Genomic DNA, 19058 nt, shown 5'->3' on the forward strand with positions numbered 1-19058 from the left:
TTTTATGACTACTGCACTAAACGCTCTGTCTCCCTCCTATAGCACAAATGCATTCTTTTTAATGTGCAATTCAAAATTGGCTGTAGGTGTTAATGCGTGGGTTGATAATTGTCTATTTTCAGTGTTATCCCAGCTCTCACCTTATAGCTCCATCTGCTACACAAACCTAAGCTGGATAAATGGTTCAATAGGTGGATGGATGCATGGATGGATGGAATACTTTGATTGTGGCTGCTGTTTTGTAAATTGTTCCTTAGAAGTCCCATTCTAACTATTTGTTTAACTTTCCTGGAGTGTGCGACTAGTATGGGTGCTGTGTTGGTGTGGCTTAAAAAAACCACTTCAGTATACTGCAATGAGCCGTACACCGGCATTTTACGCTACATATCATATTTGCACCAAAATGTCTCCTTCAGATGCCTCAGGACATTTCAGTAGAACCTGAGGAATTCTACTTGAACTGGCTATTAGTGCGCAAAAAAAGATGACCAAGCAAATGTTTGTGCTCCTGCTGCCTGATGCCTCACCTCATAGTTATATTCTGCAGCGTCATCCAATGAAAACTGCTGTTTGGTCTCTGGGAAACAGCCTGAAGCCCCCTGGTGATGATCCTTGACAAGAACACTCAGACAGTTTTACACAGAAGTTGATGTTTGCTTTCTCTGCAAGTCTGAGGTCCATTGTGAAATGTCACACATGGAGGTGACCAAAATAGGACATCAAGGGGTCTAAAAATAGTAACTGGTCTGGGAAAAGGTCAACATGACATGACCTGAAGAAGATCAAGAAGAAATCTGTTTGTTATAAATCAGGTATGTTTATGATTTTTCATGACCTGCCTTGTAACATCTTTACAGTATATAGCACACTTATGTTTACGCATTAACACAAAGCGTGGACATGTAATTATTCTGGTATTTGGCCATAAACAAGTGTGGACTATGGAAAAACAAGATAACGTTATAATTTAATGTAACAGTTCAGTTTCAGTTTCAGTCTGAGTCAATGTGGTTGACAAACCAGCCAATATTCCCATCCTAAGAATCACACAAGTCATTAGCATGGCTGCAGAGCAAAGTGCCCATCTATTTTAGAAAATTGAATTATATATTTGGATGCATTTTTAAAGATTTGTACTTGGAGTTGAGTGGCAGACACAATATTGCTTTTGGACTTAATAAGACAAATGTAATGGTAACACCTCCATTATCCTTTTATTCAATAATTTTGTCTCATAAAAAATGATTTTCAGAGTTGGTGGCCTCCTAACAGGTGGCATGCTGCCACGGTCTCAATGCCAAAATAGATTATCCTAAAGGTGATGCTATTTTGCAAATGCATGATAATGAGATTCTCACTGAGTTGCAAATCTGTTAGCGTCAGAAATTTCACTGAACGGCATTATAGCAACATCTGCCGTCCTGTCATGACAACTCTATCAAACAAGACAAAGCATTCGGTCTCAGTGTTCATTTCCACCCCAAATTGTCCTGTATCATTTCACTAAGAACATTACAGTTCAAAAATAACACCCAAAACGTGGACACGACATCTGGTTAAACTTGATCAATGTGAATCCAGAAAAGAGATTTTGAGGGAGGTCAAAAGTGATGGAAGAAAAAGCTGCAGGGGCTGAGAGATAGATGGATATCAGCTGGGTGATTGAAATGCAGAGCAACACGGACGGACAAGTTGAGAAGCCGGTGATGCATCATTGATTGGCACCGTCTCAGAGTAAGGACAGATACTGCATCACCGCTGAGGTGTTCGATTCAAATTGACAAATGTTCAATCATGTTTTGGAAGGGTAGAATGTGTTTAATTATTGGGTGAAATGAGGGGTATATGTGACCAGTAAGCAGGGCAGAGGGGAAGGGCAAAACTGTAACTCCTATACACAAATTGCAGAGAAGCTTGGCGCTGTCAACAATCAATACATTAATTACGGTAGTGTGTGATAATCAAGGAGCGATGCTGATGACAGTCCTACTTTGATTAATGATTTCACTGGGAATCGGTCCAAGCTCAAAGCAAATGTGCCAGAACCGTGACATTAACAGTATAGCATATCTGGTATACGACTGTTTAAATGTCTCTTGATAGACCACGGTAAATGGGTTAAGGCACAGCCAAGAAATGAATGGCAGCACCATAAACAATCAAACATTTAATGGCACATTCCATTCCACTTAGTGTATTCAGTTCTGTGCAGTAATTGATTTTAAAAGCCAACTAGTTTGGTATCAAGAGTGCTGAATCTGTGTCTGGATAGAATTGAATGCACTGTAAGCATATTAAAGTCATGTTGAAACCTTTAATACTTCAGCTCACACAGTGCTTTATCTTCCTTCATCTTACAATTCGAGCCCTTGTGTTTTTTTTCCTCTCTTCCTCTAAATCTTTTTTCTTTGCAAGCATTACAAACACAGCAGAAACCTTCTGAGAAAATACAGTGTGGCACAGATTGATTATAGGTCTCTGTTAATACATTGGAGACCATCACAGTGTTGGGATGCTGCCGAGTTTTGAGGGGAAATGAATAAATCTAGCAGTAAATGCTTGTCTGATTGAACTGCACAAACAGCTGACTTTAGCTTCTTTTAGAATTTCGGTAAGTCTACAAACTGATGAGAAGTTTATAGCGATGATGAGTGTAAATACTTTTGTATACATTTCTGTTTGTCAGTGTAAACCTGCTTATCAATTCTCTTTCATTTTCCCCCATCAATCACACGTCCCACACTGCGGTACTTCTCGAGGCGAAAAAAAAATTAAAAAATGTTTCCAAGCAACTGCTGAACAGCTGAGACACAACTATCAAAGACAAGAATAAAAACACAGCACAGTTGTGTGCAAGGCCATTTAGCTGCTTCTTCAAAATAGTTTGGGGGTTAAGCTGAAAGAATCAATAGCTGCCCTTTCTGGTTCTTGTAAAAACATTTGTTATACTATGAGGCAGCACTGAAGTTATTACTACAAAACAACTTGCATGTTTAGCATGATTTTGTAGGTTTAAGGGTCTCATTCATCATTCATCATTCAGTGGATTTTTTTTTATCTGACTTCCACGGTTGCATTTATTTTTCAGTGTCAGAAATCATTTCTTTAGTTTGTTTAAACACAGGCAGGAGGCATTTTTAAAATGCAGGCACTCATTATTTTGAAAGGCAACGAGACATAGCTGTATATTGCTTCTGAGAGGAATGTACTGGATTTTTCATTAAGCCATGAACAGAAGTCAATATGGTACTTACATGTTTGGCAATTTTTCCTTCTGCTTTGAAAACTTGCTCCATGTGTTGCTGCTAAAGGCTTGGCAAATGATGGATTCACTCTGTCGCTTCACTCAAGCATCTCTTATTATCAGTATACTGACTTTGAAACAAACATTCTCACTTGGAAATCTTTCTTTCAAAACTGTACAGCAGCCACATCAGCACTCTGCTGATAATGAACTAATGGCTGCCAACATATTGCATGCGCAGCACCAGTTCTGCAGCACAGAATGCTTAGCAATGCCAGCCACATCCAATCAAGACATTGCTCCAGAACTCTGTGGAGGTTACCAAGTAAGAGGACAGAGCAAAGGAAGCACATATGTAATGAGTTGCAGTGGAAACTAGAGCGGGGTAGATAGAGAATGCGATAGAGGAGTAGAAAAAGAGTGAAACATATAAGGCGAATGGACTGGATGAGCTGGCGAGAGCGGATTGCAGAATTGCGTCAATGATAAGAAATGGTGAAATCAATTCTGCACAAATTGAGGCAGATTGATTTGTGAGTGAAAAAAAGGAAATAGTGATGAGAGTAGTTACGGGAGAAAGGAGGGAGCGATGGAAGGGTGGTAGAGAAATGGATGTCACCTATAGGTGACTAGACGCCAGTGGAGAAGTTTATTTTTAGGTTAGTTTAATGTTCTTACTTTGGACTAATTTGTACTTTGATAAAAGCATCATCAATAACTATCGTCATTTATTAACTCTTTTGTTTATTTATTCTCTTTTATTCACAATTCATTTCCTCTCTTCGTTAAAGCCATGGTAATATTAGTCCCTAGTGATCTTTAAGATAAATGAGAATATCTACAGTACCATTATTCTTTCACCTCCTCTTGGCAGAGTTGCTGGACTGTGTGGGTTGCCTTGTGTGTCTGACAGTGTGTATTATCATTCGATTTTTACTTTTCTTAACTAGGGGAACCTTGGAGAAGCAATTAACAGATAATAATAAATCTGATGATTCCCAGTGGCGTAATTGTTTATTGTACTCAAATTATAGATGCTGTGATAATAATCACAGATGATTTATGGATCATTACAACTCTAAAAGAGCTGCACATGCTCACATGGTCCTAAAAAGCAACTATTAATTTAAACATATAGCTCTCATTTTGCACACAGCCCACTGCCAGTCTTGCTTGACTACAGTCACACTGAGAGGCAGGAGTGCATTTATGCATCTGCTAAATTCATTACTGCAAATGTAAGAACTACCTGTCTGTTTGTCTGTGTCCCTGGCCTTGCTCTCTCTCTTTTTCACTCATCCACTTATTCCCTTTTTACACTTCGGGCAAAAAGCGAGGTTCCTCTCCTCATTAACCTCCCTGCCTCTCTCTAGCTCACCTCAGGCCAGCCCCACCTTAAGCTGCACTCATTACTACTGAATGGGCTCGAGCTGGGTAGACGGAAACTGAACTGAAGTTGGGAAGCAGAGAGAAGGTAAAACGGGGCAAGACAAATAGTAAGTTGAAGAGGGAAGACAGTCATAATGGGTGAGAGACGGGATAAAAAAAGAAAGAAAGTGAGACAACAACTGGGGGGGAAGAAAGGTGCTTTAGTGTGGTTAAAGGAGAAAAGAATAAAAGAGACCGAGCGACCAAGACTACCAGGGCAGAGAATCCATTAGAGAACTCATGAGTGGCTAAGATGATATAAGCAGACATGCTCAAAGCTTAAAACTGTGGCACTTGGCGTGGTTATCCTTGATAGATACCTACCTTCAGAAACCTGTTATTCATCAATGCCACATTTCTGTTGGAACGAGACCAACAATTCATGCTCTGAACAAAGTGTTTCAGTGTGGACCTATCTTTTCTAACATTTTCACCAGACTGAAGTGCTTTTATAGACCTGTCTGCAGCGCCTTTATTGCTGAGTCAGAGTTCAGTAATCCCAACAGATTTATCATTGATTAATGAGTTGCTGCTTTAAGTACAACAATTATGGATAGAAATGGATACAAAAGTACTCTTGATGATAATGAAGCAAACTGTTTTGTTTTTGCCACTGCTAAATGTTCTGCTTTTTGCTACCCAGATCTATAGGATATGTAGGTGATTAATGGCTTAAGGAATGCTCTTTAAGAGCTATCATTAAGATTTTCATCTTCTGTTTTTTTAATTAGAAGGGGATCGTTTGCGGAGTGAGGGGCAGAACTTGTTCTCAGAGAGAGGAAAATTAACAGCGCTCAGCATCAAAAGCCTCCTCAAGGCCACAAGGCAAACAGCGGACGCTAACTAAGGCAATGATGTGACATGAAACATGACTGGCCGTTCTGACATCAGTCTTCTCTAATAAAGTAATTATGCTGATGTTTTTTTGTCATTATACTTCAATAACACCAGTGACTTGGATCTAGAAAGTAAGAATGCTGCGATGATGGAAAAATTTGATAGAGTGGAGAATTAAAACGAATGAAAAATAGCAGTTGCATTTTAAAAGCCATGAAACAGAGTGAGCGCAAAAGAAGGAGAGAGTGTTAAGCAGCAGACATGATTAAATTCCATCATCTATTACGGCTCGGCTCGACGCTTTCATCTGGTTTCAAGGCCGAACTCTCTGACGCGCTCGGGCTCCGTTCTCAAAAGGTGACTCTTCCTGTGCCTTGTTTTGTCATTTATTATTACTATTACTCCATGCCTATGAGGAAACACATCCATGTATATATGCCCATGTATGCCCACACACACTTGCACAGACACTCATCATTAGCAGGGGTAAGATCCTTTCAATTTGACCTTCAAAGGGAGAAACCTTTAGTCTCCCTCTATTCACTTCTTATTTTTTTCCTTCCGTTAAACATTTTTTGTTCCTCTTTTCTCTTGTCGAGCTTTTCTTTGTCATCTTCTCTTCAGATTCTAATGCACTTTCTCTATTTCAAGGTACTTTGCAAGCATGGAATGTTGTGGCAGCAGCAATCGGCAATAAAAGCAATTGCGTGCTTAAAAAGGATGTTATAACGTTAACTAGTGAGGCTCTAGCAGCAAAGGTTGTGTCAGCGGTGGAAATGAACTAAATTAGCAGGTTCTGGTTAAAGAATCCCTTTTTTAAAATTAAAATCTAAAGCTCTTCTATCCCAACATGTTTTCTCAATTTTAAAAGTTTGCACAGGATGAAAACCAAATAAATGACAGGCGAAGTGTTAACGTCACTCGACCTCTCTCGTCTTCTTCTGACCTACCACTCCCAGCTTTTTCCATCTCATCTTTTTCACATCAATCAAATATCCTAACACCCCCTCCACACACACACACACCTCCCACCACACCTAGTCCCACAGATCCAGCTATCAATCTTCGCCCGTAATCCCCCATATGAATCTCCTACTTCTTCCCCATTCTTGCCTTCTTCCATCTGCAGTCCTCCATTTTCCTGGCAACAGGGAGCTCATATCATAATTCCTCTTCAGCTTCTTTCTTTCTTATCCCTCCATGTTCCATATCATCCTTTCTTGCTTTTCCCCTCCCTGTCTGTATGCTTCCTTGCACCTCTTGGGATGACATAATTCAGAGGACAAGCCTTTCAAGACCAAAGACTCTCACTCGCTCTGCCTGTGTCCCGCTTCCCTTCAATCCTTCTCTGTGGGGTTCTCAGAGGGACAGTGATTACAACCAAGTGACTGATGCCTCTGCCATGCCAATTAATGTGGGGGGCTTAAAGATGGAGCAAAGAGAAAGAAGGAAAATGTGCCTGTGCCCGCATCTCCACACATTACCATATTAAACAGGCTGGTGGGGCATCTCAGCCCAACTGGTAGCTTTACAGCAGACACTTCAGGGACAGGTTTCCCCAGCCAGACGTACTCCAAGTCAGACATGTTTGCATAAACTGCCCCACTCTCTCCAGACAAGCTTGGCGACGTGTCCTTCTGTGTTTGTCCTTACAGTCAAGGTGCTAACATTTGACATTATAGTATGGGTCTGCTTTGTAATTGGGTGTGAAATTACTGTCATTCCAGCCTAGGCACTAACATTGTCTGAGTGACTCTGCCTGTGGGTGATAGGTGCATAGAGTCAGGCATACACTGCACATTTGAGCACAGACAAACCTGGCCATGCTACAATGCATCATACACCAACGTGTTTTAAAGTTATAATCCATCAAACTAACTTCAATGTTCCTCCTCCTGTTGAGTAATGATGCACTCAATCCCACTGTGGCCATTCATACTCAGCCATGCATCATGACCTGCTTCGTACATCAGTTATACTGAGCAAAAAACCCAAAAAACAAAACACAGTGACTCTAACAGTTTGCCACAAGAAAGCCAGGAAAGAATCAAAGAAGCATGCTAGCTCTGTTTAATTGCACCGCGACAGCACCGTGACGCTTGTTAGCCAAGTACAAGAAGAACTACAAGATAATGGTCACTCACTGAAGTCACAAAACATGGGAATGGTGATAGTGTAACATTTTTGCAGTGAGAATTGGATTATTAAGACAAAAGTTAGTTGCAGTAATTGGTTACTGTGGCTAAAAGAACCTTCACTTACAGAGAAATTAAAGACTGAAGCTAAAAACAGAAAATCTACTAAAGGTCAGAGCTCTGATATGACTACTCTAATTAGTGTTACTTTGGAACAAGATGAGGTCTTTCTCCTCGGCAGTGTCTCCTGCTGCACTGTCAGTAAGAAGGTCTTTTCATTCTGCTAGTATATTACAAATTTCTTTTTCTAACAAAGGTGCCCAGTTCCTCTTTAAGCAGCCCCGCGCAGCCACTTCGCCTCAACCAGTCTTTTGCATTACTTTGCCTTCAGCCAACATTTATAATTACTGCTGAAGTGCACGCTCATGCTCATTCCTGACCTTAAACATGTACTTTGCAAGTTGTACTTATCTTTTTGTGCTATTATGTTGATTTTGTTTCCTATTCCATTTTCTACTCGTTCATCACAAACATGTGCCCTCCATCAACACAGTTTGAGATGAAAAGGGGTCTTATTGAGCCCTTGTTTAGTGCAGCCTCTCCAAGTCTGCAGGAGCCCTCAATCCCAGCTCACTTCTCAACGCTGCACACTGATGCAGAATTAATATGATTGCTTGTGTTCTTCTCTGCAGTTTCGCCCTCCGTGGGACTAAAACCAGACACTGGACCATTAATGCCTTCAGATAAAAAAATAATAATAATAATATTTAATAAAATAGAAAACATCAAACCAGGCTTAACAGCCATAATGACTCTAAAGTGAATAATCAGAACCTATGACGAGATAATAACGCTCTTTAATTCATTCCTGTATATTTCACCCTCAAATGATAAGAGAACCCCTATTCAATAAATGATTATTTATCTTTGTAGCTCCAACATGAAATATCTGCCGTGTGCTCAAATTGGCACCTCTCAAAAGATGAAGCACACAATAGGAGAAAATGATGGTCGGGCTCGTGCTGCTTTATCATCACATGCCATAAACACTAGGTGATTGTGTACAGTTTTTCAGTTGTTTATATGTAGCAAGTACACTAACAACATAGATTTATATTTCACCGAACATCCATCCTCTACTGTTGTTTTCTTTTCATCGTGATTTTTTTATACTTGTGTATTAATTTATGTTTTTGTATTTATATTTTTGAGAGCTTTGATTTTCTTTGACTTCCCATCGATGTCACTTGAGGTCCTGCTGGGTAGAGGTGGGTTTATGCTATATTGCTTGTGCTGTTTCATTGTAAGACTGCAGCCTTGCCAATTTTTTTTAAAAAGCCTACTGATAAATTTATATGTGCAGTGTAACACTTGTTAACCCACTTCCTGTGTGTCCTTCTGACTCATGTTTTTATTTCACTTACAGCCCACAATTTGCAAAGCTAACTTGTGTAATTTTGAGGAAAAAAATAAAGAAACCTAAAAACAAAATGGGACAAATGATGTTTCCACTGATTCACAGGCTTCTAGTGCTCAGCAAGAATATCTAGTAACTTGCCATACTTTGGCCTCACTTTTTCATCGTGGGAGGAAGCAGAAATTTCCATATGATGATGCATGTCACTCTTTGTAAAAATTAAGAAATATTCCTCTGGCTCAGCTCCGCTTTCCTGCTTACACTGTGCTCAAGGTGTCATGCAGTTTGATGGGAACTGACGAGGTCTGAGGGTAATTGGCTGTGTAAAGTCTGCGTCAAAATGCAAATTTATGTCAACATTTTCTCAGGTGTTTCTACTTTTATCGCAAAACTTGGAACAACAGAGTACAAACAAACTGCAATTTGTGACAGGTCTATAAACAATATTTGTGAGTACACAGGAACTCAGTTGAATTACTGATTGCAATCATGAATACCATTAATGAAGCTTCCCAAGTGCAAATACTGTATCTCTTGTTTGGATCAGAGTTTTTAGCGTCACACAGAGCCAATCCTTCTATGCTAATGTGGACGCCGTAAAATGGCTGTCCTGCGGCATTTACTGAACGTCCAAGTGAAGAGCAGGAGGAGGATATGCTGATTAGAGGAACAGTATACCATGCTGTGCTTGGCTGAGTTGTTTTGTGCAAACAATAGCAATATAAGCCCTTTTTAAAAATAAAAAAATAACATAATTCAGGCCAAAGACCAGACCTAGACAGCATTTATCAAGCTCTTTTGTAGCGTTACTGACCACTCAAAGCACTTCACGCTATAAGCAATCTACACAGTGCTTCGCTCTATACACTTAAGTGCTTTGTTTCACATCTAAACCTATGGGCAATTTAGAAACACCAATTAACCCCGCATGAAGGTCTCTTTAATGTAGAAGGAAACCCAGGCAGGCACAGGCAGAATATTTAACTCACACAGAAAGACTTCTGGAAAGACCTGTTGTCTTTATGCTGGTGCTCCTGTGATCTTTATACCTTTGGCAAAATAAAAAGAGGACTTGTATTGATTGTATGTCTCTGTCGGATCGTTTTCTTCATCACAAATAATGAAATCAGACAGTAGGATTTTAAAACAGCAGCCAATGGTTAATATTATAAACATTATTGGCTCCTGATTCACTCTACTTTATAAGATCTAATTAATATAGAATACTATTTATAATCAATTCACCCTCTATACATAACTAATGCTGAGCTTTGATTAGCTGATTCATTAATCAGAGTTTTCTTAGCGCTTGTCCGTTCACCTTCCTCCATCTTTCATCTGAGGGAGATATGTAGTCCATTTATCCCCAGCTGTATTTATTCTAACTCTCGATTATAAATCACCAAGCAAAGCTTTATTACTTATGCACTTAGGGGTAATAAAGCATTAATTGGTTATCCTGGGAATAAAGAAACAAATGGAACAATTAATCAGCTAATATGAAAATAATAGTCTTAAGGATGTGATCAATTCTGCAAAAAAAGAATGTACTCCAGGGCACTGAATAAGCTGTATGTTACTACCGGTAACTGAAAAGGCCAGCCGATGTGATGCAATATGACTGTAATGAATTGCCAAATGTTGGGAAAGTATGCAAAAAAAAATGTTATCAAAGTTTTCTGAGATTCATAGCTGCCTATCTGTGTCTCCTTTTTTAGCTTTAAAGCAAGATGATTAACTCACAGTGTGAATGGCCCTTTAGATCTTTACAATAGGCAACTGCTTTTTCCGCTTTTAGTACCAGATGCAGCACAGACACTAACATGTTTACAAATGGCTCATTAGGACTCCTGCATAAATATAAAGTGTCTCTCTAAATGGGTTTATGTTGCCTACCATTAAGTCAGGAGCGTAATCAGATGGGGAATTTTCTGCAGCGCCACAGACATCAATCAGTCCAGCGCAAAACTTTAAAGTGTGCGGTTTTCTCGTGCTCTTCACAAACTTCACCATTTTCTGTATCCCCTGACATATATTTACATCAACTGGGCAATATATTCCCACGACAAGATAGCCTGTCATTCTCCCTCATTTCGTTTTCATACATCATGTACAAAGCCTACCAGCAGAGCCGATGTGGCTTCACCTGTCCCTTAGCCTTCACCTGTGTTCCCCTGTAGTTAAAACGCCTGCGTGTCCGCCCTCTGGACTGTTTTCTCTGAGTACTGCAGCATCACCAAACCGGCTATAAATCACATTGCATTATCACCGCGCCGTGCTTTGCCTCTCGCTGTGCCCGCCCACCGCACGGCTTCGATTGGCCTGTGCAGGTCCTTGGTCGGCCTCTCTGAGCGGGACATCGGCGCAATCGTAAATCCCGCCTCCTGCTTCGGGATCGGTGATTGGAAGAAGGGGTTTTCTGCTAACTGTCAGTCAGGCTCTTTTCTTTTCGTGAGTCTCGCATTCAGTGCTGCTGCCTGCGACGCGCTGAGTGCGGAGCGAGGAGACGCGCTGCATACCAACAGAGACATACGGAGAAGGCTAATTTTTGGCCAGGACGCACACAGACCCCATCCCGCTCTGTGCCAAAAACAAATTTATATCTGGTCATTGGACAGTTTACATTTTAACCTTTCTTCTCATGCATTTTCTAAAATATTTTTTCTGTCCTTCAGTGAACTAAAAAGCCAATCAAGTGTCTGGGATATTTGTTCTTTCTGCTGTATTTTTTTTTCTGGTTGAGGGATTCTGCTCCGAAGAAGATAAACAGCCCTACCCACCCCTCTCTCTCCAACGGGAGTCACCAAAAGGAAAAGTCAAGACTGATGTTTTCATCCACTCACATGTAGAAGCGTTTGGACTATTACTGTTGACACTCGTTCACTGGGTCTTTGTTTTAATATATATATATTTATATATATTTAATCAGATTTCCCGCAACTGCACCCTAAGGGAGGAATACCGAGACATTTGGCTGCAAAAAAGGGAAAAAAAAAACAAGCATAAAATCAATCAGAACTCCATCATGGGCTGCCCCCTCTTGCGGAACGTGTTTGCTGCTCTGATTCTGGTTCTGCTGTCTAAAGGTAAGTTCCTTATGAGCTACTTTATTGATGTGCTGACGGTTCTGTGCTGCTGCGCCTCTACGCATGCATCTTTCATTTTCTGAAAAGCGGTTGTGGAGGTGAATACTAATGACGATGATGAGGAGGGGGGTGTTCTACCTGCTTGTGAATCACGCGTGTCTGCCGTGTACTACGCTCCAGCCTTCTATTTGCTTACACACGGAGATGTAGAGAAATGCTGTGTGTGTTTTTGTGCGGGCGCACACCAGTATGCGCGTACACGTGAGCGCAGCGCCAGGTTCATCTCTAAGCCAACCTCGTGGTTGAGTGTATAAGCACGAGTGATGCATATTAAGATGTTTACTACGGAAAGAATAGACTCGCATCCGCGGTCTTCTGTTAACATTCCTTTACGTGGCATGGACTGCCCGGTACCCCCGCGCGCACGACGCAGCATCAGTGTGGGTGGGGGTTGTGAAGTTAACGTGAGTAAGGGTAGTAGCAATGCAGAGACTCGGGAGATAGCCTGTGTTTTGTTCTCTCACTTCAAAACCAAGGCCGAGAGACACAGAGGGCTACATGTTGAAGGATGGACAGTTGGGAAGGCTTAGGGTTTCCAATATGCGCTCGCTGGGTAGTCAAGCTTTAATTACTGCTATAAAACATCCTCCCAACAGCTCTACAAAAGAGACAAACACACTTCATTCATCTCCTCTGAAATTCCTCCACTTAAAACTGTTTAGTCCTCAGATAACTTTCACAGCCCACATGATGTGGAGGGTATTTAGGCTTCTTTATTATGAGGAACACAAACTTGAGTGCTGATTTTCAAAAGTCTTCTAATATCTTCCTCTAATAATCTCTCCATGCTATGGGATGTCCCACCATATATTAACCTGTGCAGCAGATTCTCACCATGCACTGTAATTTCCCCCTGCCCATCCATCATGGAAAAAACACACACAAACACGCACACACACATGAGCACACAAATATACACACCTGGCTCAATTAGTCCTGCCTTAGTCCTGTGGGAAATCAGTATATAAATAAATTACTCTGGCCCTTAATAACAATAATTGATGTGTCAGTGCAATAAGATGTGAGGTTAACAACCTGCAGATGCAGACGGGCCCAAGCCCCCTTCGCCTGGGCTCCTTGTGGGCAGGAGAGCCCAGCTGGTCATGGTTGGCTTGACACAGCAAGCCCCTTCTCCACACCAGGCAGCGAGCAGACGGACTGCCCTGCAGGATGTACACAGCACACAAACACAATAGGCTCAGCACCTCACAAAACGAGCCCTGCAATCCCATTGAGTCTCGTTTCAGTTTTAAGCCGTTTGCGTTTGGACCCATGGGTTTTGTGATGTGAAGGTGTGACCGATAATTTAAGCCACAGTTGCGGAATGATTGAGTATTGATGGGAATTGTGCACACCAGATTCGTCTTGGAGAGAGTTCCTGCCTGCTCCTATGAGTTTCTGTAGGTCCACAGTGTGTCCATCTTTTGAGGTAAAGAGCATGCATTATAAAGGAAGAACAAGACTGTTAAAAGGGCACCGTTCCCTGGTTGATAAATCATGCAGCAGTGGAATAATCTTTTGAATCTGTGCCCCTGACATTCAAGCAAGTGTCGTGTGCGTGGTTTAAATGGTTAACCAAAACTGTTTAGTAGATTTGTTATTTCCTGTGAGTTTTTATTTCCTGTTTAATGATGTACAAGATGAAAATCTCTAAATGGTTGTACGGCTTTTACGGTATGTTATTCATTTGAAGACATTTCTTCCTCTGGAGATATTTCATCCCCATATTAATACTCATTTAGTCATTCATATCATGAATGACCAATATTTTTAAGAGAGCAGCATTGTACTTCACAGTGCCATACCAACGAACCAGGTCAACAAAGGTCTTTTCTGTGCTGCATAACACCATTAGGCTATTCAATGGTTTCCTACTGGCTTGGCGTGTGAATGCACAAACCTCTCCATGGGTGTTGCAGCCAGACCCTGGCTTGACATCATATCTTTCTCTTCCTCATTAATTTTCTCTTTTTTCTTAAAATGCATGAGTACCATTAGGCTAGAATGGTGGATGGCCACTCATATGTGCAGTAAAATACCTGCATATTTCTTGCACAAAAGCTGCCTGCAATTACTCCAAAACTGTTTCATCAGTGAACCAGGCCAGTGATGAAAGATTAAGGCTGGAGTCGATCTCCACACACCTCCACACAAAATTAAACAATTTACCCTCTGTTCAGATGATTTCTGTTATGACAGAAACCTGAAATATCTAATAATGAGAATAACAGCCTCACTGATTCAGTGAAAAGTGAAGATGACAAGAGAAATTGCTCCAGCTTAAAGGTCACAGCAGAGGACATTTAAGGTTATTTCAAAGGATATTATGTTAATGCTGTATTTGGATGTTAAAAGATTTCTACCTTACAGACATGGATCGGCTCCATTGCAAGAAATTCAACTTTGACAATATACTGAATACAAAACATAGTAAGTTACTAACGTTTAAATAGCCCAACAGATGGATTTTCCCACCAACATGATAGAGGTCGTTGTAAGAGGAAGTGTGCAGGGCAGGAACACAGGTGAAAACAAGTGGGGTCGCTTTGTAGCCCGCCATCCTTATTGTTTCAGCAACATATGGGGGCCAAGTGGGGTCAATGCACATTGCACATGTTAGCACGTAAGGACCTCCTTCTTCCCTGTCTCCTCTCCCTCTCTCTCTCTCACACTCTCTCTCTCTCACACACACACACACACACACACACACACACACACACACACACACACACACACATTCAACTGGATCACCAGTCTTGGCTTGGAGATGAAGAGAAGGGAGATGCCAGCATCAACAGATGCCTAGTGCTCCTATTCTGGAGGGGTCTCTGCTTTTTCTCCCTCCCTTTGAAATCCACGGTCTCTCTGTGCTGTTGTTCTCCATGTTTGGCTTACAAATGCTTTGCCATTTTGGCAGGTTTTATGTATCTGCAAATGTTGGAGTAAGAGGGCCTGGATTTGGGCTGAAGAGCCTTGGGAACTAAGGTTGGAGGTATAACCAGCCTTGAGAGGGCCTGTGGTCTGAATATTTTCCCTGAAGGTTTTGCTTTTTTATTTCGCTCGATGTTGTGTGGTCGACTTTAGTGCAGAGCATTGAGCGTCATAAACGGAATAATTTCCTCACATGTAGTGAAGCAGATCAGACCTAAAGAACACTCAGCTGTGACTGGGGCGGCTGTGGCTCAGGAGGTAGAGTGGGGCGTCTACCATTTGGAGGGTCAGATCTTTGCTCCCTGGCTCCTTCAGTCTGCACATTAAAGTATCCCTGGGCAAGATACCGAATCAGGAGTTGCCCCTGTTTGTTGCTGTGCTTTATTTCAAACCTCATATTAAAAAAGTGTAATAGAGGGGAGAATAAAGTTGAGATTTTTCCAGTCTTAAAGTACAAGAAGAATTTTGCAAATGTACCAAATGTTATTACTTCTGTCTTAAGATGGTGTGAAATCACTTGAATTGTCTAAATTAAATACTACCACCAGAAATGAAACGGCTATTGTAACTTTACTTGAATTGTGAATGCAGCACAATGAATTATGATTCATGGCAACCACTAGCAGTATTTGTATTGAATCAAGGTTTTAAGGATGCATCTCAGGGACTGTAAAATGCAACCAGTTCATTTTAATCTTTATTGTCTGCAGTAGGGAGCCTCTGCTTCCGGCATACAAGAACAGAACACTCCAAAGTTGATTGTTGGGTGCATAAAACAGATTAAAAGTGCAGTTGCGGTAGCAATAGTATTAAATGACCAAAAGATCAAAACAGAAAATGACTTCTGCTGTGTTGATTCTTGTTGCCTTACTCTGTGAGGTTTTCCAGCCGTTTTCCAGCATATCCAATTAGTTTATCAGGGATGAATAACCCCTCAAGCAATGACCGTTTGATCTGTCGTGCTGAAGCTGAAATCTGCGTCTCATAGAGTTTGAAGCTATCTGAGGTCATGGGTTCAAGTCCTTTGAGCATGGTTACCTAGAGTACTGGTGTGGTTGGTAGGTGGGTTCAGCATCACCTTACTGCCCTTGAGATTGTTCCCGTCGGTCACGATTAACACTTTCATGGGCCTCACATATTGGTTTGGCAGGATTGGCAATTACATGTGATGTCAGTGTTATAAATAATAATTACTGCGAGGTTTGTTTACACTTATATTTATAGTTAAAATATAGGATATGGAGTTCAGCGTAATGGAAAGTAACCAGACTGCTTTCAACCTGGGACACGTGGTTATACAGACTAAAATTACCACTGTAATTCATTTTGTTACAACCTCCCCTCATCTTCCTCTTCTCCCACTCCCAGCCTGAATATGAACTTTATTGGTGGTTTCTCAGTGTTATGAATCCTTATGTTTTATTTATTCCAAGTGAAGGATCATTCAAAAGGTAGCTGAGTGGGTGTATAAGCAGTAGTAAGCAGTGGCTTGCGTATTCATGTGGACTTGTGCCCACAGAGGGACATATGGACTATTGAACATATGTGTGCACACACCGTGGAATAGTCCCTTTACTCGGGCCATTGGGAAGATGAATTTCAGCAATTTTCCCACTAAAGGTGTTAGCAGTAAAATCAATGGAAAGCCAGTGAAAACGTGACATCTTTTCATATACATCAGTGTGTCTATTAATAACTCTCAATGTTCTTCTCAATAGCATTCACATAGAGAAATCAAATAAGTCTCTGAACAGTGCAAATTTCTTCCATTTGGGCCACGAGTCTTCAGTCCACAGTGCAGATTTAGCTATCTGCAGGGAAAAGGAGAAACACGAAACAGATGTTTTCTTGTTTGGTTATGTGGAGATGTTATACATTTAGGAGGAATGAATACTGTTGGAAACAGAGAAAGAGAATAGCTTGTGATTTTCTTGCCTCTATTCCGCTTCCTTCTAGTCTTTTTTTGTGCCACAGAGTTAGTGTCACTGGAAACACAATTCAGATTAGTGCAGGCGGCTTGTCCTCAGGGAGCCGGGAGGGACGAGGGTCCCGCTTTTCTCCCTGTCCTCATTACCAAAAGACAAGGAGCTCGCCGGCAAATCAATGGAAAAGGCTTAGGCACTAATGCAGGCCATGTCTGGCGATGGGACTTAGCTTTGTGTGCGTTTTTGTGCCTCGGTGTGTTCATGTCCCATTTTGTGTGTGTGTGAAAGTTTAATCATTTGTGCTACAACAGAAGGCTGGAGAAAAACATTAGTTTCAAACGACTGCTGAATTGCTCGCTGTTGGAATAACCTCAAAAGTCCTGGTTAACTGCGCTGATATTTACCATGGGGGCGTATGATAGCACAGAAGCCCTTTAATTATGCGGAGATAACGTAAGATTCATCTGTGAATCCATTTAGTCCAGTATTAACGCCGTTCCCATTGCAATTATAATGGCTCCGGGCATTGTTGCCATGGCTACTACTACTACTTCAATAGCCAGCAGTTGTGTACAACTTCCTTTACACAGTCAAAAAAAAAAAGTGGAAAAAAAGAGCAGCACCTTGGTCTTTCCCATCAACAGCCCCCTGCAGTGTATGTTGGTATAAAAATATGTGGAACGATCCACGTGTCTCACCGCTCAATCTGTTCTTGCTCTGCTTGATGCGGCTGTCTGTCTGTTGTTCTTGCATTTGCCTTCATCCCTCGCGTGTCCTATTTTGTTTACACAGGTAAAACTACTGGGTGCAACAAATGCTAAATAATGGTTTTATGTTGTGGATTTTCAGCCGCGCTGCTGCCTCTGACATCTCGTGGCGCTGGAGGTGTTCCCGGGTCTGCGCGAAGGGGAAGGGAGAGCAAGAAGGAAGGGGGAGAAATAAATAAAACTGAGGAAAACAGATCAATAAATATTTCAGCAGCTGCTCCCTTCACAGACTTCTCCTGAAGCCATAAGAGATGGAAAGAGAGACAGGGAATGGGGAGGGATGGATAAAGTGGAAGAAAGACAGGGGGAGAACAGGGGTAATTGTGTTCCAGACACTCATTCGCAGTGAACGAGAAAGATGGAGAGTGAACGAGAGCAACAAAAAATGGGGATAATTGTGTCCCAGACTTTTATAGACAGAGAGAAGAGGCATGAGTGAGGGGTGGAGAAGCGACACAGGGCGTGCTAACGAGCACCACATACCAACATTGTCTTCCATGGGAACAAAAAAAGCCATCTGAGAGCAAGAGAGAGAGAGAGAGCTCCCAGACTTTGGCACTCTATAATAGTGACTATAATAGTAAGAGTCTCTCTCTTCCTGACTTTCACGTAATTTTAATTCCTGTCAGGAGTTAGCAGCAAACCGTGTGGGTGTTTGCAGTTAGTGCAGCGAGTATCTCTAAATGATAATGAGCCGGTCAACAGCTGAGACGGCCAACATGTTGCTCCGAATCAGGCGTGGCCACTGTCATTGTCACTGTGCACCCACTCATCAGCTGATCCCTTCTCGCATTTCCATGAAGTCCTGGTGCCCAGGATGCATATTACATGCAGCTTTCGGCGCACGTAATGTATGTTTAATGCCGAGAGCAGAAAAGGAGAGGAAAAAGACAGAGGGAGCTTATGAGGATGGACAGGCCAGAGAGATAGAGGAGTTATGAAAAAATGATTGAAGGAGGGCTGTTGGGAGGGAGCAGAGAGACAGATGGTGTGAGGGAGGAAGGGGAGGAGGAATTCAAAGACCCGCAACAGGCAGTGATCGAGATGGATTGATTCTGCAGCCAGATGATTAGGTGGAATAAAAAACATGGCAGGTTTATCCTGCCAATGAAAACTGTGTTTGGGTGATATTGCTGTGAGTGGGAGTAGTAAAATTGTTTCAGGGTCACTCGTTGTGTGATATTGCAGCATTAAGGAGCTGGTGCTAATGCGATATGCCACTGATTAG

General features: G+C 41.6%; 1 protein-coding gene across 1 annotated transcript in view; it reads left to right on the forward strand.

Moving 5' to 3' along the window:
- The first annotated feature begins 11540 nt into the window (after nt 1-11540).
- The window catches only part of iglon5 (IgLON family member 5), a 106824-nt gene continuing 99306 nt past the window's right edge, over nt 11541-19058 (forward strand). The window contains exon 1 of the mRNA XM_005736061.1: nt 11541-12147. Coding sequence (XP_005736118.1) covers nt 12087-12147 — 61 coding nt within the window. The 5' untranslated portion in view covers nt 11541-12086. The remainder of the gene's footprint in view (nt 12148-19058) is intronic.

Source organism: Pundamilia nyererei, unplaced genomic scaffold (assembly GCF_000239375.1).
Source record: "Pundamilia nyererei isolate P.nyererei 1_Seehausen unplaced genomic scaffold, PunNye1.0 scaffold00067, whole genome shotgun sequence".
Taxonomy (NCBI): domain Eukaryota; kingdom Metazoa; phylum Chordata; class Actinopteri; order Cichliformes; family Cichlidae; genus Pundamilia; species Pundamilia nyererei.